This window comes from Sorex araneus, chromosome 1, assembly GCF_027595985.1.
Source record: "Sorex araneus isolate mSorAra2 chromosome 1, mSorAra2.pri, whole genome shotgun sequence".
NCBI lineage: Eukaryota > Metazoa > Chordata > Mammalia > Eulipotyphla > Soricidae > Sorex > Sorex araneus.
In genome coordinates this window covers 348,338,084-348,365,883 of record NC_073302.1, presented here as the reverse complement: position 1 = coordinate 348,365,883, position 27,800 = coordinate 348,338,084, and the positions used below count along the sequence as shown (strand labels likewise).

Below are 27,800 nucleotides of genomic sequence, written 5' to 3'. Positions count from 1 at the left end.
TCAGGTTTGATCCATGGCACTCCAGAGGGTCCCCTGAGCACCACCAGGGTGATCTCTGAGAACAGAGCCAGGAGTAAGCCCTGAGCATGACCAGGTGTGACTCCAACAGAATAAATAACTAAATAACTAAAGAATACAACTGTCCATTTATATGCAAATTTCATGACTTCATGTTTTCTGACAGCTACATAGTATTCCATTGTGTAGATGTACCATAGTTTCTTTAACCAGTCATCTGTTTGGGGCACTCTGGTTTTTTCCAGATTCTGGCTATTGTAAACAGTGCTACAATGAACATAGAAATACAGATGCCATCTCTACTATACCTTTTTTGCCTCTCTGGGATATATTCCCAGGAGTGGTATTGCTGGGTCAAATGGAAGCTCAATTTCTAATTTTTTGAGAATCGTCCATATTGTTTTCCAAAAGGGCTGAACCAGTCGGCATTCCCACCAGCAGTGAAGAAGAGTCCCTTTCTCCCTGCATCCATGACAACAACAGTTGTTTTTGTTTTTTGGGATGTGGGCCAGTCTCTGTGGTGTGAGATGATATCTCATGGTTGTTTTGATCTGCATCTCCCTGATGATTAGTGATGTTGAACATTTTCTCCTGTGCCTCTCAGCCATTCGGATTTCTTCTTTTGGAAAGTTTCTGTTCATTTCATCACCCCATTTTTTGATCGGGTTGGCAGTTTTCTTCTTGTGGAGTTCAACTAGTGCATTGTATAACCTTGTTATCAACCGTTTATTGAATGGGTACTGCATAAATATCCTTTCCCATTCTGTAGATTGTCTTTGTACTTTGGTCACTGTTTCTCTTGAGGTGCAGAAGCTTCTTAGTTTGAGATAGTCCCATTTATTTATCTCTGTTTTCACTTGCTTGGCCAGTGGCGTGTCAGCTTTGAAGATACCTTTGGCTTCAATGTCGTGGAGGGTTTTGCTGACCTTGTCTTCAATGTACCTTAGGGATTCTGGTCTGATGTTGAGGTCTTTAATCCATTTTGATCTGACTTTTGTACATGGTGATAGGTGGAGGTCTAAGCCCATTTTTTTGCATGTAGCCGTCCAGTTTTGCCAGCACAAATTGTTAAACATGCTTTCCTTGCTCCACTTCACCTTTCTTGCTCCCTTATCAAAGATTAGCTGGTCATATATTTGGGGGGATGTGTCAGAGTATTCAACCCTGTTCCATTGGTCTGCCGCTCTGCCTTTGTTCCAGTACCAAGCTGTTTTAAAGACTACCGCTTTGTAGTAGAGTTGGAAGTTGGGGAGGTTGATTCCTCCCATTTTCTTTTTCCCAAGAATTGCTTTAGCTATTCGTGGGGGCTTATTGTTCCATATGAATTTTAGGAGCGCTTGCTCCATTTCTTTGAAGAATGACAAGGGTATCCCTATAGGGATCAACATGGAAAGTATCATGTTGAGTGAAATGAGTCAGAAAGAAAGAGACAGACATAGAAAGATAGCACTCTTATGTGGAATATAATGTAACTGAGAAGTACAAGTTGGCAATGATGCAACTTCTGGCAGATATCTCTCTGGACTTAGTTACTAAAATACTAAAATACAGAAACCCAAAACCGAGAGGCCGCTAAGTGTGGTCACTTGACCTCATACCTCTTCATTCTCAGCAATGGAAAACAAATTATCTAATGCTTCCTTTTCAGCAGGTCTGACTTTAGGGGAGAGACTCTCCAAACAATAATAGTGAGTTTTGTTGAAATATTGAATGCAATCAAAGTGAAAGTAAAGTGAAATTTATTAGTTACACAGGCAGGGGGGTTTAGGGTGGGGGGTGTGGGGTGGAGCTATACTGGGATTCTTGGTGGTGGAATATGTGCACTGGTGAAGGGATGGGTGTTCGAGCATTGTATAACTGAGACTTAAACCTGAAAACTTTGTAACGTTCCACATGGTGACTCAATAAAAAAATTTTTTAAAAAAAGAATATAACTGTCCAGAGATACAGTGATCAAAATCATAACTAAAAAAAGAACTAAAATGTAATTGTATCTCAACAAGAGTGGGAAAAGTAAATTAAGACCAAATGACTTGTCATTGGAGAAGGCATATTTTAAAGTTGCTTTGTGTCACTAGTGAAGACCTGTAAAGTACACATAGGAAAGATTCTTTGTATATAATTTGGCATTTGTGTGTTATTTCTGCACCAGAGTTCCTATTATTTTAACTAACTTTTTCCCCAAGTAGGCTACAGTAGCATACAAGATAATTTAAGTTGATATGGTACTTAGTTAATATAAAGGTTCTACAGAATTTCCTATCCAATTGCCAACTTACAGATCAAGTCAAAACCATGTCATGTTTAGGTATTTTGCATGGATATTTTTTTAATATAATGAGGCATAATGCCAATACTTCACAGCAAGATTGCTACTAAAATAAGGGTTATTATTTCTAAGGCCTGAACTGCTATATAAATTCAATTATACTAATAAAAAAGTGATATTTATGATGGGGAAAAAAACCTTGAAATAAGAGTGTACTTATTAGAAAGCAAATGTTATCATTCACTGATCAAACATGTTTCATACCTACCTGATGAAATATATGACAGATCTATGTGGGAGTTGACTCATTTTAGAAAAATGAGAAGAACTTTAAAGAAAGTTTTTTGGGGACCAAGTGATAGTATAAGAGGTAGTGTGCACGCCTTGCATGCAGCTGACCCAGATTCAATCCCAGCATCCCATATGGCCCACCAGACGTTGTCAAGTTACCCTTGAGTGCAGAGCCAAAGTAAACTCTGAACACTGTTGGGTGTGCCTCTCCCCCCAAAAAAGATAAGTTACTTTAACCACAGTTTTGGTGTTTGAATCCACTACTTTTAGTTTCAGTTCTTAAATTTGTAAGTATACTACTCAGTTTTAATGTTTCAACATTCTCTCTCTTTCTCTCTGTCTCTCTCTCTCTCACACACACATGTATACACATACACACACACCACAACCAAACTTTTGTCCTTTAAAATGAAATGTCAAACTAATATTTTGCTTCTTCTAATTGTCAATGAGAAAACTTTACTTTGGGAAAATGAGGAAGACAAACTGATAGCCCACAGGCACATGAAAAAATGCTCACCGTCATTTATTAGGGAACTCTAAATCAAAGCCACAATGAGATACTATCTCACATCAGTGATGATCGTACACCAAAAATAATGAAAACAGTCTGTGCTAGTGGTGATGTGGTGAAAAGGAACTCTCATCCTTGCTGTTGGGAGTGTTGTCTGGTTCATTTCCTATGGAAACTAGTTTGGGAGATTCCTCAGGAAAGGTAAAATTGACCTCCCTGGTTATCTACCCCTGGGACAGAAAGCGCACATGCACCTATTATTCATGCAGTATAATAACCAACGTCTGGGATCAACCTAGATGTCCAATAACGAACTAGGGGATCATGAAGATGGATATATGTAGATAGATAGATAGATAGATAGATAGATAGATAGAGATATAGACAGATACACAATGGAATATTACACAGCTGTAGAGAATTATGAAGTCATGCAATTTGCTGCAATATGGATTGAACTACAAAATATCATGTTGAATGAAGTAAACCAGAAGGACAAACACAGGCTGATGTCACTTCTATGTGATATTTAGAGAACTGGATGAGGACATGCAGTGGTTCAAAAGGGGGGGGTGCTTCGATTACCCTTAGCTCCAGATTACAGGGAAGAGAAGGAAAGAAATAGAGTGAAGGGAAAGGGGAGAAGAGATAGATGAGAAGCAACAGAGACAGGGGTCAAGAGGATTCAAGTACATCAGTGGAGTTAAGGAATGACAGAGCTAAATATCCAAGCCACAGAGTCAACAACACTGACATCACGAGACCCAAACTTTAATAAACAAAGTTAAACGATGTCTGTCAAGATGGCAGCCTGGGGCGGAGGGTTGGGGGTGGTAGGAGAGGGAACCTGGGAACACTGGTGGAGGGAAGTTTATACTGGTGGCAGAATCACTGACGCAACATTATATGTCAAAAAGCCAACTATGAATAACTTTATAACTCACGGTGGTTAAATAAAATAAATTTGGGAAAAAATAAAATGAAAAGTTTGGAAGGGAGGGAACTACTAACCATGAATTCTTCAGTAGAAACCCACTTGACTCTAGCTCTCAACTCCACAATCTCACCCTTAAAGTCCTAGGTTTACCCACAAGGGACTTTAGGATACTGGAGCCGGTATGTAGTCAAATAACCACAGCTGTGATAGGAGCAACAGTAAAAGTGAAATGTTTCTATCGGCCTAACTCCTTCCAGTCCTTGTCAGTTTTGGGGATGAATGTATGTATTTAATGGTTTTGTTTGTATGTGTGCTTGCTTTCTTTAACCAAGTAAGGGCTCCCAACTTGAACCATTCCCCTTTCTCTCCCACAGAAAGGGTTATCTTTCAATGGCCCCAGTGGCCTTGCTCCTGAAAAATCCCGTCAGGGAAACTGGCCCTGTTGGCTGAGGCCCTCTGCCTTTCCTCCAGTGGCTTACCTCTCCAGACGGCTTCCCTGTTTCTCGTCCTGTGCAGTGACTCCTGCACCCCTGCTGGTCCCACGTGCCTCTATTTCCCTGTCATAGCTCACACCAGTTTTTTTTTTTTAATTTTGGCTCTCACCTCTTCGATGCCCCCCGCAGATTAAAGAGAACTGGGTTATGCTTTTTATTATATAGAGACCAGAGAGTCTGAGAAGTGTCTGACTTTTCTGCTCTAACAGTCCTGGTCAATTGGCCTCTGTGGTGCCAGATTACCAGTACAAGCAAGTAGCTTATCAAGAAGAGTAAGAAGCAAAACGTTTGATCAAGTTCCTCAAGTCAGCTGCCTAGGGTATCAAAGGAACTGAAATATAAATAAAGAGTATTATTCTGCCAGCTAAGAATTAAAATTGAGAAGAAGATAGCTTCTGAATTCTGATTTAACCTCAGATGCTCCTTTACTGTGTCACTTTGGATAAATCACTGCATCTTTATAAAGTGTAGCCAAGGCCTCCATAAAACAGAAATAATCATTTGCCATGTCATTCTTATTTGAATGGAAGTATACTCTGAAGTCTCAAGTAGAAGATATATGGAATAAGGAAATATACTACTTTTTCAAAATTCAGAAAGTATAAATAGACTGTTGAAATTCAATGTGCAAAGTAACATCTTTAAACCGGTATTTGAAACAAATTATAACCTCTTGCAAACTTATGTTTATAATAGAAACACTACCACATCCTTAACTATAATAGTATAAGAAAAAACCACAAAATGCCATGGTAGCAAACATTTATTACTGAATGTGCCGGGGCTGATACCAGCTCACACTCCGCTGAGATTCGACCCGGGTAGCCACACTTTTGTGTGGCCGCTTTGCTGCTGATCGTCCACAATCCAGAGGCCAGCTAGACTAATTTTGGTCCCAGCAACTGATTGCAGCCATGTCTCTAGACTGTGAACTAAACCATTGCCCCATGCTGGCCGAGGAAGGGAAATATCCTTATTTCTCGGTTTTTTTCCCCTTTTCAGGGAGAAGCAGCATGGCATCCGCCATATTATGAGGACTATTAAGCAGCTATGAACTTGGTGGCGTGGGAAGGAAGAAAAAAAAAGTGTTATGAACTTGCGGGCCGGAGCGATAGCACAGCGGGTAGGGCGTTTGCCTTGCACGCGGCCGACCCGGGTTCGATCCCCGGCATCCCATATGGTCCCCCAAGCACTGCCAGGAGTAATTCCTGAGTGCAGAACCAGGAGTAACCCCTGAGCATCGCTGGGTGTGACCCAAAAAGCTAAAAAAAAAAAAAAGTGTTATGAACTTGAAACAGCAAGACACTTGGGCAGTCTCGGGCTGGGGCCGATACCGTCTTGCGCTCCACCGAGATTCGACCCATGGGCCACACTTTTGTGTGGCCACTTTGCTGCTGATCGTCCATGATCCGGAGGCCAGCTAGACTACTTTTGGTCCCAGCCATTGCCCATACTGCCCCAGGAAGGGAAATGATGCAATTTCTAACATAAATCTCCCTGGACTTAATTGCTAAATTACTAAAATACTGAAATCCACGACTGCATATCTCTTCATTCTCAGCAATGGAAAACTAATTATCAAATGCTTCCTTGTCAGTAAGGCTGTTTTTTTTTGGGGGGGGGGAAACTCCAACAACAATAGTGAGTTTTGTGTTGAAATATGGAATGTAATCAAGGTAAAGAGAAAATGAAGTGAAATTATCAGTTATGCAGTCGGGGGTAGGGGGCAGGGGGTGGGAGATATACTGGGGTTTTTGGTGATGGAATATGGGCACTGGTGAAGGGACAGGTTTTTGAGCATTGTATAACTGAAACATAAGCCTGAGAACTTTGTAACTTTCCACATGGTGATACAATAAAATAAATAATTTATATATATATATATATATATATATATATATATATAAAGGAAACCCCTTTAAGGAAATACATGGGCAGAGGTAGGGGGTGACAATAGGTCAGGTTTCAGGTAAAGAGAAAAAAACACTTCAACAGTCTATCTTGTGTGATCTATTTGAAGATAAAATAACTTGCACATATTTTATATAAAAATGAAACTATATCAAGAAAAATTAATTTCCTCTTGATAGGTGCTAAATATTCACAATAGAAAGTCTGGTATTTATAACCACGTGTGTAGTCTTATAGCTATTATTGCTTTGAACTACAAGATATATATATATATATATATATTGCTACATATTTATATGTATATCTTTGGTTTGGGGGCCACACCTGGCGATTCTCAGGGGTTACGCCTTGCTCTGCATTCAGGAATTACTCCTGGTGGTGCTCAGGGGATGATACGGGATACTGGAGATTGAACACAGGTTGGCCCCATGAAAGGCACAGGCCCTACCCACTGTGCTATTGCTCCAGCTCCCATCACAGCATATTATACTCAGCCAAGATATATGAAAAGTGACTACATAAGAGAGGGTCATTGTCAACCCAAAGACAAAACCAAATTATATAGTTTGGGAGATAAAGTATTTTTTTTCAGAATTTATCTAGGTTTAATATGTTTCAAAAAAAGATAAGCATTTAGAGAAGGTTCAAAATCTTGTTCTGGTTATCTTTGAAAGTAAAAATAACTCTCTGGACCAAAAATTTCATTAAAAATTAATGAAACCAAACTATATATCCTATATAGCATGTTTACAATTTTAAGATTACATTAAACAGTTTTTAATTAAGTACTAAAAGTTTAATTAGGTACTATAAAGACCAGCTTAATTTTTGTCACCCCTGCCTAACAAAGAACTCTGTTTCTTTTTTTTTTATCTTAAATTGAATTATCTATTGAACCCATACAGTCTCTGTCTTTATCATATTCAAAAGCTGCAAAAATTGAGTTCAGGTTTCAACCAAAAGTACAATTAAGTTACAACAAGCACATTGTCTATCACTGGCTGAAAATCGAAGGCGTCTACAGACAATAGAGCAGTAATGTATGCAGAAAGCACAGCCTTCAGTCCTACCTACACGGATTCGTTTTTAAGGATTTTTGTGGGTGTGGGAAGGTGTGTAGAGAAATTCACATCTGACCTCTACTCCCATCCTGACCTCAGTGCTTTCAGAGAGGAGACAGTGGGTCATCTGAACTATCATGAAACTAACTTCTGGATAGTCATAGTTTTCAGACAAGACATTAGCTGTCCCTTTTACTAAACGTTAGTGTTTGCTTCAAGGAAAAGGTTTCTAGTCTGATGTACTATTAAGAAGCAACTTGTGGAAAAAACTGACTGGAAAAATTGATGATGGAAAATCTGCTTCTTGGGTTCTAGGTTAGACCATTTTGACCAATGTATGGTCACAATGAACAGAATCAAAATTTATATTTTGATTCACAGAATCAAAATTTAAGTTGGCTTCTTTATCTAATTGCACAATCCACAGATGAATAAATAAAATTTCACCACATATATTTTTAAAAAATCATTAAAAAAAGAATCCCTGCCAGTTTGGACAGAGTTTGAGAAGAGAACAAACACAGCAAGGCTTTCAGCACCCCACTAAAATGATATCCAAAAAAGGAAAAAAAAACACAATCTCCAAGAGTGACTTTGTTCCCCAAGTAGAGCCATGGTCAGAGCTAACTCCGGAGAGTTGGGATTATAAAGGGTGATTTCAAGGACTTGTTATGGAGGACACTTGGATCAGTCACTCTGATAACAGCAGCATAAGACATAAGGGAGGGCCAGGATGAAAGCTCGTCAGGCTGAGTGCATCTTCCGGTGGGCAAGGCCTGGGTTCAACCCTTAGCAGTGCAGTCACCCAAGCGATGCCTGCTGGGAGTGACCCTTGAGCACAGAGCGGCAAATAGCTCCAGAGCACCCACCCCCAAATAAGGGGGAAAGACCTACGGGATCAGACTGTGGCTCCCAAAGGACTAAATGTCCCTTAAAGGAACTAGGGAAACTCCTGAAGTTATAATGAGAGAAGAATCATGGGAATAAGCTAAATGCACTGACACGTCCTGACAACACTATGTTCTTAACAATCTCAGGAATAAGGAATGACAAAATCCAGAAGACTATGTCCAGAAATACATGAGACCACTGATTTAAGTATAAGGCAGTATAAGATCCTATTCTTCAGTCTCTCTCTCCTTCCTTTAATTAGTTTGGAGCTCTCAGGACCACCCAGAAACTGGACTATTTAAGACGCGCTGACCTACTTCTTAGTTGGGGCGACCAAAGACTCTCTGACAGCAACATACAGGTATGTGCACGAAATTTCCATTTCTACTTCCTTTTCCGTAGAATTCAAATCTGGAGAAGAGTCACTGAGAAATGGTATCCAGCATGACAGGCTGTACATCACTTGGTGTTGGTGACGTCTGCACGCTGGGGAGGCCAGAAGAGCAGTTTGCACCAGGCACATCAAAGCTGAACACTGCGAGCTGATCTGTTTATCGGATGCTGATTCAAGTTTTATGTATCTTTGTCCACACAGTAAAGGACTAGTTTGAGTCTCTACAGTCAAATCCATGATATTTGTATTTTATGGGCATTTACCCAGTGTGCTCAAGGCCACAATATACCTCAGTGACACTCAGCCCGGCGGTGTAGGGCCAGCAGCTCCGAGTTCAGGTCCAGGGTGCTGAGTCATCCCAGACAGGGTTTCAGTTTCAAGGCCACTAGGGTATTATACCTGGGTGTGCTCAGAGGGTCACGTGGTGTCAAGGGTGTGCTCAGAGGGTCACGTGGTGTCAAGAATCAAACTCAGAGCCTAACACACACAAGGTCTGTACTCCATTCCTTTGAGCTAGGTTCCAAGCACCAATTTATTAATTTTACTACAATAAAAATTCTTTAGGGTTCAAATTGCACCAAGTCCTATGACTCTAACAAGAGAGTTAAGAACTAAGCATGGGGTCTGCTGTCTCAAGTAGCTTGCACTTGGATTGTAATATCAGAATGTGTAAAAATAATCAATGGTGTAGAAAATAAAATGCATAAACAGGTACAAGTGAGAAGTGGTGTTGGGAGTTCTCCTATATATTGATTCAAATATATATATATATTTTGAATTATCATTAATTTTTATTATCTTTTTTACTTGCTTGTTACTCTTCCTGTATAATTTTATAAGTGCAAATAGTCTTACATGATGTCAAATATTTGAAATTAACTTTTTTCTTTTTTTTTAAATTTTTAATTAGTGAGTCACTGTGAGGTACAGTTACAAACTTAGGAACTTTCATGGTTGCATTTAAGTCATATGGTGATTGATTACATCCCTCCACCAGGTGGAAGAGAATGATTCAAACACATTTTAATGGAAACAATTCCACTGATTCATTTTATTCCTCTTCCTAGAATAACATGGAAACTATCTGTGGATTAATAAAGGTTATCTGAGACTGGGAGGTCTCCATATTTGTCGATCAAGTTCCTTCCCATCACTACTGTGCAAAAATCAGTAACATCATTTGACTTCAATTCAGTGCTGTGGAAAGCAAACTCCAAGTCAACTAAATTTGTTAGCATTTTTCAGTAGAGTCCAGCACGAGTAACATAAGGACAAAATGTAAGTCACACCAACCCTTGTTAAAATAGTTGAATTGGAGATGTGTGACACGTTAGCATAAACATTTGCTCACAGGTCTTCCACTGAGTGAAGCATTCATTTGGGTGAGGCCCCCTGAGTCTGGGTTCAAATCTGGCTATTTCCTTCTGGGGAGCCTTGGGCATATTTCCTTGGAGATTCATGATCACAAGGAAAAGATGTGGGCAACAGCAATTTATCTGAGAGCTGACCTCAGAAGTGCCAGTGGTACATGGGGAAGGGCGTACTATAGCACTGTCGTCCTGTTGTCCATTGATTTGCTTGAGCGGGCACCAATAAAGTTTCCATTGTGAGACTTCTAGTTACTGTTTTTGGCATATTGAATACGCCATGGGGAGCTTGCCAGGCTCTGCTGTGCGGGCTCCATACTCTTGGTAGATGCTGGGCTCTCGGAGAGGGGAGGAGGAATCGAACCTGGGTCAGCTGCGTGCAAGACAAACGACGCCCTAGCCACTGTGCTGAGAAAGAGCAAACAACCCTGAGTGTCACTCTCTGTGCTGCCCAATAGACCTCCTTGGCACAATCCTGCTCCGGAGGCTGTGTGCCAGGAACCCCACTTCCCTAGCTACAGGAATGAATGAGCTGAGCTCATTCAATCTACCAGCTCCCACCAGTCAACGGTCACTGACAGAACACAGAGCGCAGAGAGTCCCTGACACACAGGAGGGTCCTCAGACACAAAACTGAATATGCAAAGTGGCAGAAGCTAGCAGAAGGGCAGCAGGTGAAAAGGCACAAGGGAACAGCATCTGCTTCAAAGCCATTACTACAAAATTGTTATGAGGGGGCCTAGCAGTAGTATAGGGGATAAGACATTTGCCTTACACAGGCCAACCCAGGTTCGACCCCTGGCATCCCACAGGGTCCCCTGAGCCTGCGTGAGTGATCCTGAGTGCAGTCAGGACTAAGCCCTCAGCACCACTAGGTTTGGCCCAAAACACAGAAAGCAAACAAACTGCTATGAGAATTAAGTAGAGTACTGTATTTCAAGCTCTTAGCTAAAGTCTAGAACATAATGCTAGAATAACGCGCAATAAAAGCTCATTTTTATTAACAGTTATTGGAATTGTAGGAAGTAACGGTTGGGCGTTCACCTTTCACACCACTGACCTGTGTTCGAATCCTCCGCCCCTCGCGCAGAGCCCGGCAAGCTACCGAGAGTATGGAGCCCGCGCGGCAGAGCCTGGAAAGCTACCCGTGCGTATTGGATATGCCAAAAACAGTAACAATAAGTCTCACAATGAGAGACGTTACTGGTGCCCGCTGGAACAAATCGATGAGCAATGGGATGATGATGACAGTGACAGTGAATTCTCTCCCTCAATCTCTCTGTCTCTGTCTCTGTCTCTCTCTGTCTCTGTCTCTGTCTCTGTCTCTCTCTCTCTCTCTATTCTCCCCTTTCTCTAGAAAATAGGGACATTCTTCTAATTAGTGACTTTGAGATTGCTAAAATTTGTACAAAGAGTATTTATGACCTTGAATTCAGACCCAGTGCATCAAACAGCAAATAACCACCGCCTTCAAAACACAGATATTAGATTCTACTTCAGAGGGAGTTGGAAAGTTTCGCCACCCTAAGCACAGAAAGCGAAGCCTATTCCTGCTAATGATATCTGTGATTTTGCCCACAAATTCTTCTTGACTTCAGTGGGAGAGAAGATCTGTGCTCCCGAAGTTCTCATAAATGACATATCAGTGAAATCTAAACCTCATCATTTACAATTGCACAGTTCTTAATTATGTTATGCAATCTACCAGATTAAATATGATAGCAACAGAGACGCTACTGTTATTACTCCTCAGAGTTTATTTGTGGTTTCTCTTTCAAGGACACTAACTGGTAAGGTTTTCCCATTTATGTAAAATCTGCTTCTGGTCAAGGATGACTGTTTCAAGATGGAGAAAAGCCTTGCCTTTTTTCTATAACATCCTGTCCTCAATTCAAATCACTCACAAATCCCTTATCAAAAAGAGACTAATTACAATTGTTTGACCCTATGGAGTTATGTTCCATTATTTCTAGACCTCGTTTTCTCCTCAAATTTTACCATCTCTGAAATAGAATTGTCAGTAGTATCTCACAGCCACTGGTTCCGAGGCTCTAGTCATGCAATCAGGTCCACTGTCCTCAACTTCACGTCTCATGCACAATCACTTCAGTTACTTCATTGGACACAAAAAATTTAGAGAGATCAGAGATTTAAAAATTCAAAAATTTAGATTTAAAAATTTAGAGAGAGATACTGTTCAAAAGAGAACACAGGATTCTCTAGAATAGCAAAAAAGTCCATTTGAGCATCTTTGACAAGTACTTTCCACAGGAGGTTACACACATAACCAAGTTTTAAAAATAATATTTTACACCTCATCATCCACACCATCAGCAGCAGCTGCATCTTCCAGATGACATACATTAATACTTACTTTTTAATGTGTAATTAAATTTTTATTATAGATTAGGTAACATGATTACAATACTGTGAACATTTTGGTATTGACATACAGAGTTACTACACCTCAATACTACTAAATACTACTCACGAGCATCCCTCACTGTCCCTAGATATATACAGTTGTATATCAATAGTCTTAATTTGAAAACGATGTAAAGACATGTAAGGGAGACTCCGTGTGTATTCTAAATCATTGACATCAAACAAACATGCAATTTTCAGCTAATCTGTGTAAGAAATAGAATGTGAAGGAAAATATTGCATGTGTATATTTTACTCGATGTTTCTGTGTTTCAGAAGATCATTTATGGTAGATGATAGATAAATCTAATGAAGTTCACATTATTTTTAAAAGAAAAAAAAAGAGTGGAAAGAAAGCCCTGAAACATGGGGGGCGTGGGAAGAGGAATCTCCTCAGATGCTGATGCAGAGCACTGACTGGGAAAGGCATCGAGCCTCTCTGGTGATCCTTGGAATGGAGTTTCCCCTTAGAACTGGGAACTTCCATCTGGGATTCGGGCTTCTCCCTGAGAAGTGGGGACTTCTACCACAGAACCCGGGGTTTCCACCTCAGAACAGGGGCTCCTATTCCTCCTCAGAATCAGAGGTTTCCACCTCAGAATAGGGCTTCCACCTTCAAGCCAGGGATTTCCATCTCAATAAATGAGTCTTTTTGACCCTGCAACAACTGTGTCTCCATCAGACTGCAGGTAGGCTTCATGAGGGAGCACTGGAAGTTACTTTCATTTATCTTCTTAATAGTGTTATTTTTCTTAGTAACATTTGTTTATTAGTTCAGTAAGAATATAAAGTGAAAAGAAATCTAGGTGGCTTCTTCTAGGCAAAATCAGACCTTGGGGTCTAGTCTAATTCACAACTGTCCCTAAAAGGAAACCAGGGCTAAAAGAATTTCATAATTTGCCTAAGGATGCAGTTAGTTAAGCATTTGCTCAAAGAGAAATTTGACCCCCAATTTGACATAATGTCCTATTGAACAAATATTCCAAAGTTTGTGTTTTCTAGAGATTTGTATTTAGATTGCTTTTAGCATTTAATAATTATAAACACAGTGGTACCAAATGGACTTTAGTTTACTACTGTCAGTGCATTAACTTGGATTATTAGTGCCAAGTATTAGATTACTTTTATGACCTGTATTTTCCAGAGAGCTCTCTGGAAATACTACATCAGAAATAGGCAGCTGTGTCTCTTTCGCTATGTGTCTGTCGGTACTACTTGTTACCAAATTTGACAAAATTAGTATAGGTATATATGACAATGATTTTATTTACAGACACCCAGAACTGGTAAGATTGAAAATTTTTTGTACTTACTGATTTTAACGGCAGGATATGCAAACAAATACATATGTGTGTACCATGATGATCTAGCCATCAGCCCAACTACATCTTTTATCATCTGTACAGATAAAATTCTGTTCCTTCAGATCCCCACATTTCTGATTACTTGCAAAAAAGGGTAAGTTTGTTATTGTTGGAGACTCTGTAATTGGGTGAATATTATTAAAATAAATGGAGTACCAGGCAAACACAGATACTGATATCCAACTATAAGCTTAATTGCCTTCATTCTGTGGAGATTTAGAATAATCTGTCCCACTCTTAATTGGAATACGAGACAAACACCAAGATCATTTTAAAGCATTGTAAATTACATTGTACCCCCAGGTGAAATTTGCAAGAGCATGGAAGCCAAAGTAAATAAGGAGGAAATGAAAATTGATCTTCCTCTTCAAGAGGGTGGATGGAGGAGTAAACAGAGGACACTATTTTGGTGAAGAAAAAAAAGTAACACAAGCCCGGGCTTGCAGGAGAGACAGTTGAACACCCAGAAGGCCAGCTCTTTAGATAAAAGAAGAGTCACTCTTTGAAGTCATGGACCAAGAGACTTAGAAAGAAGACACAGTGGGACCGAGGGATTAGTGTCTGTAGTAGAGCCGATGCTGGGGCAGGGATGTGAGAACCATGGAAAAAAACAAATGTGGACAGATTAAGTGAGTTCATGAGCACATTCAGGAAACAAAAATCCAGCGACATGGGCCATCAAGCTGCTCTGTGGAAAGCCAGCTAGAATAGTAAACAAGAAGGGGCTTTCAGAAACAGCTGCAATAAGGACGAGCAGGCCAGAGTACCTGACAGCACTGAGGGCTGCGGACCCACATGTGGCCACTGCACAGAGGAAATGCTGGTTTTAAACAGAGTGCTGCCAGTACCCACACATACACTCCCCAAGAAAGGCAGTGCCCAGAAACATCCAACTGCTTTGAATCAAACTTTTAGAAGTGCTTGTCAAAGAATCACGCTCGGGGTGGAAGGATCCTGGGGACACTGGCAGAGGGAAGTTGACACTAATGGTGGGACTGATGCTGAAACATAGTATTTCTAAAACTTAACTTTATGAGTATTGTAAATCATGGTATCTTAATAAAAAGTAAGTTAAAAAATCCTATCTGTCATTAGCAGACCCAAACTAGGTGTGGTAAAGGTATTTTCAGAAACTGAATTTATATGCTTTCAGGACAGGATCAAAGTGGCAAGCATTATGAAGACATGACACACTTTATTCTCATCATTACTGTGATTGCTTGAATTTTATTTAGTAAATTCTTTATGTCACACTTTTTTCCACAAAGGTGTCATGTAGTGAGAGTGAAGTGCCACTTAATAAATTCTTGTTCATTTCTTTAGCCTCTATATTAAATTGCATATAAATAATATTAAATATGTCTATTGAAGACATGTTTCCTATTTCTTATGTATGAGTTAAAAAATTACGCATCACCACTTGCACACTTTCTTCTATTTGGCATACATTCTGATATATTTCCATTTTTTAAAATAGCAAGAAGTAATACAAAATGTTCTGAGATGCCTTTTATTCATGTCTGGTAAGGAAAAATACCGTGCAATTATATAATGTCAGCTGAATCTAACTGGCAACAACAGAGCATGCGGCCATTATGAACATGAAACTAATTCTTTCATGTTTATCTTGTTGGCTAAGATCATGGGAATTGCCAAAATATTTACTTTCTGTGCAATGTTCCCATAGACAGTTATAATTATGATGATACTTTAACAGTCCTAAAGGCAGGCTTGATACTGCACGAGACTTCCTCCTCTTGTTTGCCTTTTGAGAAGAAGTCGTTAATAACAGTAGTGATTAGCATCTCGGTCATCACTCAGCCCCGACAGAGGCACAATGGCCCTCGAATGAGATGTGACCTGTGACGCACAAGTCCTAAGGCCTTGCAACTGAGTCTTGATAATTCCTCTACACAATGGAGTTTCCTATTATTAACATCTGTTGTCTCACATGAGCCATACTGAACATGTTAAAAATAAGTTTCTCTTTCCGTATCAGTTTGTAAAAGAAATAATCAAAAATTAAGGCAAAAAGTCCAAATATCCTTCTCCAGTAGATGTAAATTTCCATCATAGCTTACCCAGGGGTACAGAAAGTTCAACTGAGGGAAGTTAACTCAGAAGCAATACCAAAAAAAAAAAAAAGGATATACATGATAACCTTTCAGTACCTATACTGCAACCATAATGTCAAAAGAGGCTGGAGGTGGGGAGAGGGAGAGAGAGTGTGAGGAGGGGGGGAGAGAGAGAGAGGAAGAGAGAGAGAGAGAGAGAGAGAGAGAGAACGAGAGCGAGAGAGAGCGAGAGAGAGAGAGAGCGAGAGAGAGAGAGAGAGAGAGAGAGCGCGAGAGAGAGCGAGAGAGAGAAGTGCCTGCCATAGAGGCAGACTGGAGGTGGAGCAGTGGAAGGAGGGTAACTGGGGATACTGTGGGAGAAAATGTACACTGGTGAAGGGAATGGTGTTAGAACATTGTGTGAAGAACATTGTGTGATGAAACCCAATCATGAACAACTATGTAACTACGTATCTCACAGTGTTTCAATTAAAATGTTACAAAATAAACAGATAATACAAGTCAAATAAACACAAAAAGTACCACCCCAAAAGCTAAAAAAATTTTCAGGTAAGACCTAACATCTATAAGGGATATTTAATGGAATGAACTTTGAAAGGAAAGGGAAGTCAAGAGAAGATTCTATGTAATGTGTCAGTACTCCTTCCAACTCCATGACTGAGGTCAGCAGGTCCCTATATTAGGGCCCTGTTTATCTGGAACTGAGAGACCCCCATGGGCTCAGTGGGAATGCACAGGGGCATGCAGAGCGGTAGCTGAGACAGTCAATGGAAAATATAAAACTGCTCCTTGCCATCCACTGCATTTTATGGTAAAGAATCTAAACCAGTAGATAGTGGGCACAGTAGTGGTGGAGAATGGGCACTGGTGGAGGGATGGGTACTTGATCATTGTATGACTGAAATGTAATTACGAAAATTTGTTAAGTCTGTAACTGTATCTCATGGTGATTCATTTAAAAAAATTAAAAATTAAAAAAAAGACTGAACCATTCCAGTTGCTCACTAGGAAAATGAGCAGATTTTTTACAGAGATCAAGAAGGGTAAAGGGCTCAACCATACACCTATTTCAGGTGACAGTGAGTATTAGAAGTCTTTGTTCAGAAGGCTCTGAGACCATGTGTAAGTGCTATAGGAAATGATTCACAATGATCCGATGTTCACCAAAGCTCTCTGAAGTGGGAAGAGTGACATGTGTGCCAGTCGTCTTCCTTCTCTCTACAGGAACGCTTCAATCACTCCAGGAAACCCCTGTTCTTAAGAGAAAATCCTCAAAGTGATTATCACACACATGGTTTGCTCATGCTGCAATAGGAGAAGTAAGGCTTGCTCATGCAAGCACCCTGGCACGATTTACTGTGAGCATCCAATTCAATGTCCGTTCATTTGATAAAGTGTGCAGAAATTGTTAACTGACAAAATCCTCTTAAAGATGGCTGATTTCACGTAGCAGCACTTTTTCAGGGATGAAAATGTTCTGAATCTGCACTGTCCTGTGGCTACTGAACAGAAGAAATACAGCGAAAGAGACTGAGAAACCAAAATTTCAATATTGTTTCATTTCTCTATTTGAACTATAATTTAGTTACACTTGGCAAGAGGGTGCCAAGACAAGTTAATGGTTTATGGCGGAATAGATAAATTTGCTTGCAATGCTGAAGGCAGTCCGTACAGGAGTATGTTGGAGACATGCTGCATTCATGGAATATGATCCCTGAGTCAGTATGCTCATCAAAAATTCAATAAACCAACAAATGACTGAATAAAAGACGTGCCCTGGGTATGCACAGTTTTGCAGTTTTTGGCCTTTAAACAGTCTCACAGAAGAAGAGAAAGTGTGCAAGTCAATGCAAGCACTCCCTCTCTGACTCAGCCCGGCAACACACTGGCTCCGTAGGGCCCTAAAGCCCCTCACAAACCTAAGGAGAAGCAGCATTTCCCATAGAAATTAAGCATATCAAGGGGGGTAATTTTAATTCTGCATAGAAAATTCAATTATTCTGATCAAACATTTTATTGATTTAATTTTGATGACTCTTAACTGTGGGGTTTTTTTAATGGAATCACCATGAGATACACTTGCAAAGCTTTCATGTTTGAGTTTCAGTCATACAATGATCAAACACCCATCCCTCCACCAGTGCACATTTTCCACCACCAATGTCCCCCAGTATCCCCCACCCCCATCCCAGCCCTCCCACTGCCTCTATGGCAGATAATTGTCCCCATACTCTCTCTCTACTTTGGGGCATTATGGTTTGTAATACAGATATTGAGAGGACATCACATTTGGTCCTTTACTTACTTTCAGCACACGTCTCCCATCCAGAACTACCCCTCCAACTGTCATTGACTTAGTGATCCCTTCTCTATTCCAGTTGCCTTCTCCCACCAGCTCATGAGATAGGCTTCCAACTATGGAGCAATACTCCTGGCCCTTGTGTCTATTGTCCTTGGGTGTCAGTCTCACATTATGTCATTTTTATATTCCCCAAATGAGTGCAGTCATTCTATGTCTGTCCCTCTTTCTGACTCATTTCACTTAGCATGATACTCTCCATGACAATCCACTTACAAGCAAATTTCATGACTTCCTCTTTCCTAACAGCTGCATAGTATTCCACTGTATAGATATACTAAAGTTTCTTTAACCAGTGATCTGTTCTCAGGCACTTGGGTTGTTTCCAGATTCTAGCTATTGGAAACAGTGCTGCAATGAACATACAGGTGCAGATGTCATTTCTACTGTACTTTATTGCACCTTTCAAATATATTCCCAGAAATGGTATTGCAGGACCAGATGGAGGCTCAATTTCTAGTTTTTGAAGGAATGTCCATATTGTTTTTCAAAAAGGCTGGACCAGTTGGCATTCCCACAAACAGTGGAAGAGTGTCCCTTTCTCCCCACATCCACACCAGCACTGGTTGTTCTTGTTCTTTTTGATGTATGCCAGTCTCTGTGGTGTAAGATGGTATTTCATTGTTGTTTCTATTTGCAACTCCCTGATGATTAGTAATGTGGAGCAATTTTTCCTGTGATTTTGGCCATTTGTATTTCTTTTTTGAGAAAGCTTCTATTCATTTCTTTTCCCCATTTTTTGATGGGGTTGGAGGTTTCTTTCTTATAAAATTCTACTAGTGTCTTGTACATCCTGGATATTAACCCCTATCAGATGGGTATTTGGTAAATATTCTTTCCCATTCCATGGGTTCTCTCTATATTTGGGTTACTGTTTCTTTTGAGGTGCAGAAGCTTCTTAGCTTCATGTAGTCCCATTTGTTCATATTTGTTTCCACTTGCTTGGTTAGTGGTATTTCTATGCTTTTAGCTTCAGTGTCATGGAGGGTTATGCCTACATTTTTCTCCACGTACCTTATGGATTCAGGTCTGACATTGAGGTCTTTCATCCACTTTGATCTGACTTTTGTGCCTGGCGTTAGGCAAAAGTCTGAGTTCATTTTTTGCAGGTAGTTGTCCAGTTTTCCCAGCACCACTTGCTGAAGGGGCTTTCCTTGCTCCACTTCACATTTCTTGCTCCTTTATCAAAGATTAAGTGATCATATATTTGAGCGCCTGTGACAGAATATTCAACTCCGTTCCATTGGTCCATGGGTCTGTCTCTATTCTAATACCATGCTGTTTTAATTACTACTGTTTTGTAGTACAGTTTAATGTTGGGGAAGGTGATGCCACCTGTCTTCTTTTTTCCAAGGATTGCTTTAGCTATTCGTGAGGGTTTACTGCTCCATATGAATTTAAGGAGTGTTTTGTCTATTTCTTTGAACAATGTCATGGGTATCCTGATAGGGACCACATTAAATCTGTATAGTGCTTTGGGCAGTATTGCCATTTTGATAATGTTAATCCTCCCTATCCATGAGCAGGGGACGTGTCTCCATTTCTAGTGAGTATGCCTGCATGGCAGAACGTGGCAAGCTACCTGTGGCATATCTGATATGCCAAAAACAGTAACAACAAGTCTCACAATGGAGATGTTACTGGTGCCTGCTCGAGCATATAGATGAGCAACGGGATGACAGTGACAGTGTTTTGTAATTTTCTTTGTACAGGTCCTTCACCTCTTTACTAAGCTGATTCCGAGGTACTTGATTTTCTGAGGTAATATTGTGAATGGGATTTTTTTAAATATCTCTTTCTTCTCTTTCATTATTTGTATGTAGGAAATCCATGGACTTTTGAGTGTTGATTTTGTAGCCTGCCACTTTACTATATAAACCTATGTTTTCTAGGAGCTTTTTTGTAGAGTCTTTAGGATTTTCTAAGCATAGTATCAGATCACCAGCAAATAGTGATAGCTTGACCTCTTTCTTTCCTATCTGTATGCCCTTGATATCTTTTTCTTGCCTAACTACTATGGCCTGGACTGGAGCAATAGCACAGCGGGTAGGGCATTTGCCTTGCATGCAGCAGACCTGGGTTTGATTCCTCTGTTCATTTCGGAGAGCCCAGCAAGCTACCCATGACATATTAAACATGCCAAAAACAGTAAAAACAAGTCTCACAATGGAGACGTTACTGTGCCCACTCGAGCAAATCGATGAACAGTGCTACAGTGTAATCAAACTACTATGGCCAGAACTTCCAGTACTATATTGAATAGGAGTGGCAAGAGGTGGCAACCTTGTCTTGCACACATTCTTTTCAGGTGTGCATGGGACATTCACCAGGATAAACCACATGCTGGGTCACAAAGCATACCTCCATAAAATTAAGAAGATAGAGACTGCATCAACGATCTTCACAGACCACAATTTGCTGAAAATAGAAGTAAATCACACACCAAACAGAAAATCAAATAAAACACCTGGAAATTAAACAGCTCATTACTGAACAATGAAGCGCTTAGAAAGGAAATCAAAGAGGAAACTAAAAGATTCCTGGAAACAAACAAAACTGAAGACCTGAGTTATCAGAACTTATGGGACATGGCAAAAGCTGTGTTCAGAGGAAAGTTTATAGCTCTACAAGCATTCCTCAGGAAGGAAGAGCGAGCCCATACAAAGTAACCTAACCTCACAGCTTAAGAGCTTGGAGAATGACCAACAAAAGGAGCCCAACCTAGGCAGGAGGAAGGAAATAATAAAACTTAGAGTAGAAATTAATGAGATGGAAGCCCAAAAAACAATCCCAAAGATTAATAAGAGCTGGTTCTCTGAGAAAATAAACAAGATCAATAAACCTCTAGCAAGACTCACAAAGAAAGAGAGAAAGAAAACCCTAATAAACCGAATCAGAAACAAATAGGGGGAACATCACAACAGAAACTACAGAAATTCAAAGGATCCTCAGAGATTAGTTTGAGAATCTTTATGCCACAAAACAAGAAAATCTTGAGGAAATGGACAAATTCCTGGATTCGTATAGCCTCCCATGGCTGAACCAAAAAGACTGGGGTACCTGAACTAATCTATCAGGAAATTGAAAAGGTAATATAAAGTATTCCCCAAACAAAAGTCCTGGCCCAGATAAATTCACTAGTTAATTCTTTTAAGTCTTTAAAGAGGACTTACTCCCAATCCTCTTTAAGCTTTTCCAGGAAATTGAAGAATCAGAAACACTTCGAAACAGTTTCTATGAAGCAAATATCACCCTGATACCAAAAGCAGACAGAGATACCACAACGAAAGAGAATTACAAGATGATATTCCTGATGAACACAAATGCAAACTGTGTTGCATCCTCAACAAAATCCTAGCAAACAGAATCCAATGACTCATGAAAAAGATCATACACCATGACTAAGTAGGATTCATCCGGGGATGCAAGGATGGTTTATCATTCACAAGTCAATCAACATAATCCATCATATCAATAAAAGAAAAGATAAGCACCAGATGACCATATCAGTAGATACAGAGAAAGCATTTGACAAGATCCAGCAGCTGTTTGAGATGAAGACTCTCAGCAAAATGGGCATTGAAGGAACTTTCCTCAATACAAAGACATCTACCACAAGCCCACAGCAAACATCATTCTCAATGGGGAGAAACTAAAAGCGTTTCCTCTATAACCAAATATTTTACACAAAGCTTCTCTATAATCAGAATGCAAAGGTCAGAACAATACTACATTATCAAAATCCACTGGTGGAAGTGAGTTTAAGTGCCCTTTTTGGCGAGGCCAAATAGAACATTCAATGTTTTTCTTACAGTGAAAGGAAATATCCCTACAAAAATGCATTAAGCATATATGACTTCAATCACCTTTGACTGTTATATATAATAGTCCACAATAGCACCATTTACTTGCCTCAAAATAGTTTTAAAAAGTAGTAAAAGTGAAAATAAAATTACCATAGAGACATTTGACACCTGCCACCATAATGATTTCTATTAAATGGGATGGCATTTCTGCTTGTTTGGTTTGGGTGTTTTGAGCCACACCCTGAAGTTCTCAGGGCTTCCTCCAGGATGTGTTAAGGGATCACTCTTGGTGGGAGTGGGGATCCACTTTCAATTCTGGGGATCAAACCCAGATTGGCCACATTTAAGGCAAGCCACCTACCCTCTGTATTATTTCTCCAGCCCAGGCACTGGCATTTAAAAGAAAATAATAATATAGTGCAAAAAATATTACTTTTATGAAAAGTAATATTAAAATAATAAAATTGTAAATATTTTTGCTTTGTGAATTTGTTGCCATGAAGAAAAATAAAATATTCTAGCACTGAATATGGCATTCAGCATGCCTGTGATACATGCACACTAGCAATACAATCAACCATGATGCATGGCCATTTGCAATATAAGTAAAACACTGCATAAAAACTCTCTCCTATCTCTGATACTTGTGGGAACATCTGACCTTGCACTGAGATTCTCCTCTGAAAATATCGTCCACATGTCTAAAATTCTCCCCCTCACACATGTACTTTACCATCCACCCTTAACCAAACCATTTAAATTACATTCAGATTTTTGCGGTATTATAATAACTTCAATATGGGATGTATTTCCTATGTTCTGGTCAGAGACGCTTTTCTTCCCGGACTCACCCTCTTTCCAAGTTATTTCAAGTCCGCGTACTTCATTTTCACATCTCAGTGGGATACCCATCACATAACATTTATTTGTGAGGTCTAAAGGCATAATGTGGGGGACTGTGAACTAGCATGTCAAAACCACATACTGCATGCGTACGTCTTAAAGAATGAAAAAGGATTCCTTTCTTCTCAAGATATATAAGCTGTCTCAACAGTATAAGTCCAAAGTGAATACCACAACCTAATTAAAGATGAAGAGCATAACATGCTGTTATAAAATGTCTTTATTTATTTATTCTTCTCCAAGTTATGTTTTTGTCAAATGTCTTGTTTCATTAATGATTCAACAGACACAAAGAATACATACACCTTCTCATCACACCATATTAAGAGAGCCAAAAGACTAGCCACTACAAGTCTTGGGAGGTATGATGACAAAGAAAGCTGAGGAAGACTAGAAAGGGGCTTTTGTGATGTTAAGATCCATCCACCTGCCTATAGGGATGAACATGCTTATATATTCCCAGCAAAATCTGCTGCTTTCCAATATCCCAAGTTGAAAGATCAGGATCTCACTTAGGACTCAGATGCTATCCTGAAGAATCTCCACTTCTAAGAAGTATCTTCTTTTGGGTCTGACCATGCTCGGAGACGATGTGAGGAGACCAAAAGGCATGTGGTCCAACAGGGACCCGCCTGGCCCTGCAGGTTTGTTCTGGCCATCTTCAGTCGCTTGGTGTAACCACACCGCTGCATTTACTTTCTGTAGGTGAAGGCCTCCAGAAAGGGAAAGCTGTGCTTGTGAGAAGGGGAGATGCAGCTTCCCTCCTTTCTGCCCCAAGCCCTGCAACCCCAGCAGCTCAGGAAGCCCAGGTTTCAGGAGCTCAGAGACCCAACCACATGGAAGGAATTTTATACGCAGGCTGACCCAGGGGCACTGACAGCTCAAAGTGGCTTTCCATCTAAACCAGCATTTGTTCTGACTGAAGAGAGATTTGTAGACGCAAAACACCGTGAATAAGGAAGTCCATGGGGACCCTCTTACTCCTGTTCCTTCCCCAGCTCACTCAGCTACTTCTGCTGAAAATAGAGAAGGAAAAGGAAAGATGAGTGGCATGGAGCTCTTTCTCTTTTCCTTCTTTCCTCCCTGATTGGTGAGCCAGAGCTATAGAGTGTTGGGAGGTGTTTACATTATCAAGAAATGAAATAAAGAGAGTTAAGTCCTCTGAAGCAGTCCACAGTTCTTTCCTGAGAAAGAAACACGCAGATATGCATGAGCTGTCAGTCACAAAAGGCATAATTTTGGTGACTTTACATATGAGTTAATGCTCAAATTTCTATTAAGGCTAGGTACACAAATTGTAAGGATGAATAGTAATATCCATGTTAGCAATTAGACATATTTGATTTTTCTATATAACAATATTTTGGATGCCTGCTTTTACAAGTATGTTAGCACTTTTCCCGACTTCTTTGGAACAAGGTACCTGCATTTTTATTTTGCAGTGGACCCTATGTAAGAGATGGCTGGCCACACCCTGAGGTGCTCTAGGTTTACTCCTGGCTCTGCACTCAAGGCTTCCTCCTGTTGGACTTGGAGGACCAGAGGTGGTGCCAGGGCTGGAACCTAAAATGCACAGGGACAAATGTTTGTGGCTGTGTTCTGAATTTGGTGGAATAGAAGATATGTCTATTGATTATGTCTACTGCAGTCACTAATGAAACAAGACAGGCAGAACTGCATGTAATACAAGCACCTTAGCCCTGGCCCTACCTCTCAAGCCTCTCACACACCTTTTCAGTACTGAATCTTAATTTCAAAGAATTGGAACAATCACCATCATTCTTTAATGATATCATTTTCTATTAATACAGTGGCTCTGTTTTGAGCTTTTTGTTTGTCTTGTGGGCTAGAGGAATAGCTCAGTCGGTAGGGCGTTTGCCTTGCACGTGGCCGACCCGGGTTTAATTCCTCTGCCCCTCTTGGAGAGCCCGGCAAGCTACCGAGAGTGTCCCGCCCACACGGCAGAGCCTGGCAAGCTACCCGTGGCATATTCGATATGCCAAAAATAGTAACAACAAGCCTCACTAATGGAGGTGTTACTGGTGCAAAGCGATGAGCAACGAGATGACAGTGATACAGTGCTACACTGACAGTTTGTCTTGTATTTTTTGGGATTTTTTGGGGGGGTGCTGGGGGCTCAGGCAGAGCTCCATGGGTCTGGGGCCATGATTAGTGATACTTGGCTCACTGGGCCAGACAGTTCAGTACTGGGTCCAGTGACACTCTCTGCTCTGTGCAGGAGCTTTGCTCAAAGTCACAGCTGTGGGCCTGTGCAGCGTCAAGGTTTGAACTCAGGCTCCCTGACGACCTATTCTGCCAACTCTCCATTTCAAGCTTGTTAAAGATCAACTTTGTATGCATTTCAAGCAAAGAAAAATGTATACTTTAGAGTCAAAGACAGCACAGAGGTTCGGGTGCTTGCTTCACATGTAGTGGGCCCCAGTTTGACACCCAATGCCACAAGGTCCCCTAGGATCTCCAGAAGTGGCCCTGGAGGCTCCCAGCATCAGCAGGCGTGACCCAGGCACCTTCAGCACTGCAGAGCCCAAGCAGCCTCACATCCCGGCAGCTGTGCTCCTGACAGTTCACTTAGCAGAGAAAGGCACAGAGGTCCCTGGCCCTCCTGAGCACTGTTTGGGAGGACCCCTCTCCTTTCTACAAAAAGATTTTTTTTAACCTACTTGTTTGTTACTATCTTGTTTAAGAGAGAGCACATGGTTTGATTTTTTTTTCAAATTTGAAAATTAGATTTAATGGACACAACTTCTGATTTACCTAACCCTGTCCCAAATTTTATTTATGAAATACACTGTACTGGTGAGGGACACATTTCTTAGGAGTAGAAAAACCTGAATCTAAAACCTGGCTCTAGCATGTGGCTTCAGAAAAGCACTTCGCTCAGAATCTCTCTCCCATGTGCACATTGAAGATGAGGCCATGTTCTAATGACTGCAGTGGGTAATGTTTATGTTTAAATCATACAATCCAGTGAAATGCTTCATGTAGCTCCTTGCACCTCACCTAGAACTAAAACTAACCAAAATTGTTAGTTCTATTCTTTTTTGTACCATGCTCAAAAATGAATTTGAACTTTTTTCTTGCATAAACAGTAAGTTCAAGTTACTCTAATTTCCAAGAATGTTATTCCTTTGTAAATAAAAACATAAAATGTTCCCCCAAAATGGTATTTGGAGATTCTATACACCTCTACAATTGAAGGGATCTGAGATGTTTTTTATTTCAATGATTAAATTAAAAACTCAAACACCAATCCTCATTTTCTCTTTCTGTTCTGAGCTACCTATTCAAAAGGTTGAGAGGAAAAGTTTATAAACAAAAGATATAGAACCATAAACATAAGCCAAAATATCCCATGGCAAAGCAGTCTCAGTTTTCTATAACCCTTGATGTCACTCTTAAATTTAAGAATGCTGAGAAAATAAAAATGACTAAGCTGTTTTCTCTGGTGGAAAAGGGAAGGGTTAGCTAATCTGAAAGCACACAGTCATAATATGGACTTTCAAATGGCTATTTCCCTGGCTTTTATGTGACTGGAGAGCCCATAAAAAAGATAGATCACCTAAAAGCAGATTATGTACCTATTTTTAAAATACCTCTAAAAAATAAGACTTTACTGGACATCTTTATAGTAGTTAAAAGAAATAGAAAAAAAAAAGCAAGCAAAACCACCCTCTCTTTATGCCTCAGAAAACACAATAGCATTTTTTTTTTTTTGCCTTTTAGGTCTTACCCGGCGATACACAGGGGTTACTCCTGGCTCTGCACTCAGGAATTACTCCTGACAGTGCTCAGGGGACCATATGGGATGCCGGGAATCAAACCCAGGTCGGCTGCATGCAAGGCAAAAACACCTACCTGCTGTGTTATCGCTCCAACCCCATGATAGCAAGTTTTTATCTCCCTAACACCAAAATCCTTTTCCACAGCTCTGGCAGGTGATCACCACAGGCTGGTGGGGCCTTACCAGTTCCTGGGACTCCTGCTGCAGGGGGAGCAATGCCGCCTCCAGAATGGCGACCTGGTCGGCACTGAGCTTCTGCCACAGCCCGACAAGCAGGACCACCAGACGGGTGGCGCTCTTCAGGCGGCTGAAGGACCGCAGCAGATTGTCTTGGTTCTCCTCGACAGCATCTGCTAGAGCAATTACCTGCAGAAAAGACAAACTTCAGTTAGGGGTAATTTCACAATTCTCGAGTCCTCAACAAATTACATTTGGCACACTCTTGTTTTTCTTTGAAATAACTTGATGGACTTTGTCTTCCACAAACACTGGCTATGCTGAGTAATCAAAGAGTTATCATTCATCTGCTCATTCTTTATTTAGAAAAAGGCCCCAAATAATTCCAAATCCATATGGTCAGGAGATGAAAAATCGCTACAAAAATCAACTTAGTAGGGACATTGTTCTGTGTCTGCTTCATCCTGGAGTGACCGTCTAACATACGATGATCCAAGTGACCCCTAACAATCATTACAATCTTACTACAGCCTCTGAGATCGCTTACAAAATTCCTAACAAAATAGTGCACTGGTCATGAAAGTTAAAATAATGACTTGTTACACCCTTTTCAGAAAAATACTGTCTTACTTCGAGTATGACTATTTGCACATGATATGGCATGGGTATGGACACCATTTACCATATCCCACAGATGACACTCAAATATTGGGCCAGTGAGGTAATTTGACTTGAAGGTCACG

General features: G+C 40.4%; 1 protein-coding gene across 1 annotated transcript in view; it reads right to left on the bottom strand.

The window, feature by feature from the left end:
- BBS9 (Bardet-Biedl syndrome 9) overlaps window positions 1–27,800 on the bottom strand; it is a 546,484-nt gene that overhangs the window by 91,400 nt on the left and 427,284 nt on the right. Inside the window, exon 20 of the mRNA XM_055119377.1 lies at window positions 27,064–27,246. Coding sequence (XP_054975352.1) covers window positions 27,064–27,246 — 183 coding nt within the window. The remainder of the gene's footprint in view (window positions 1–27,063; window positions 27,247–27,800) is intronic.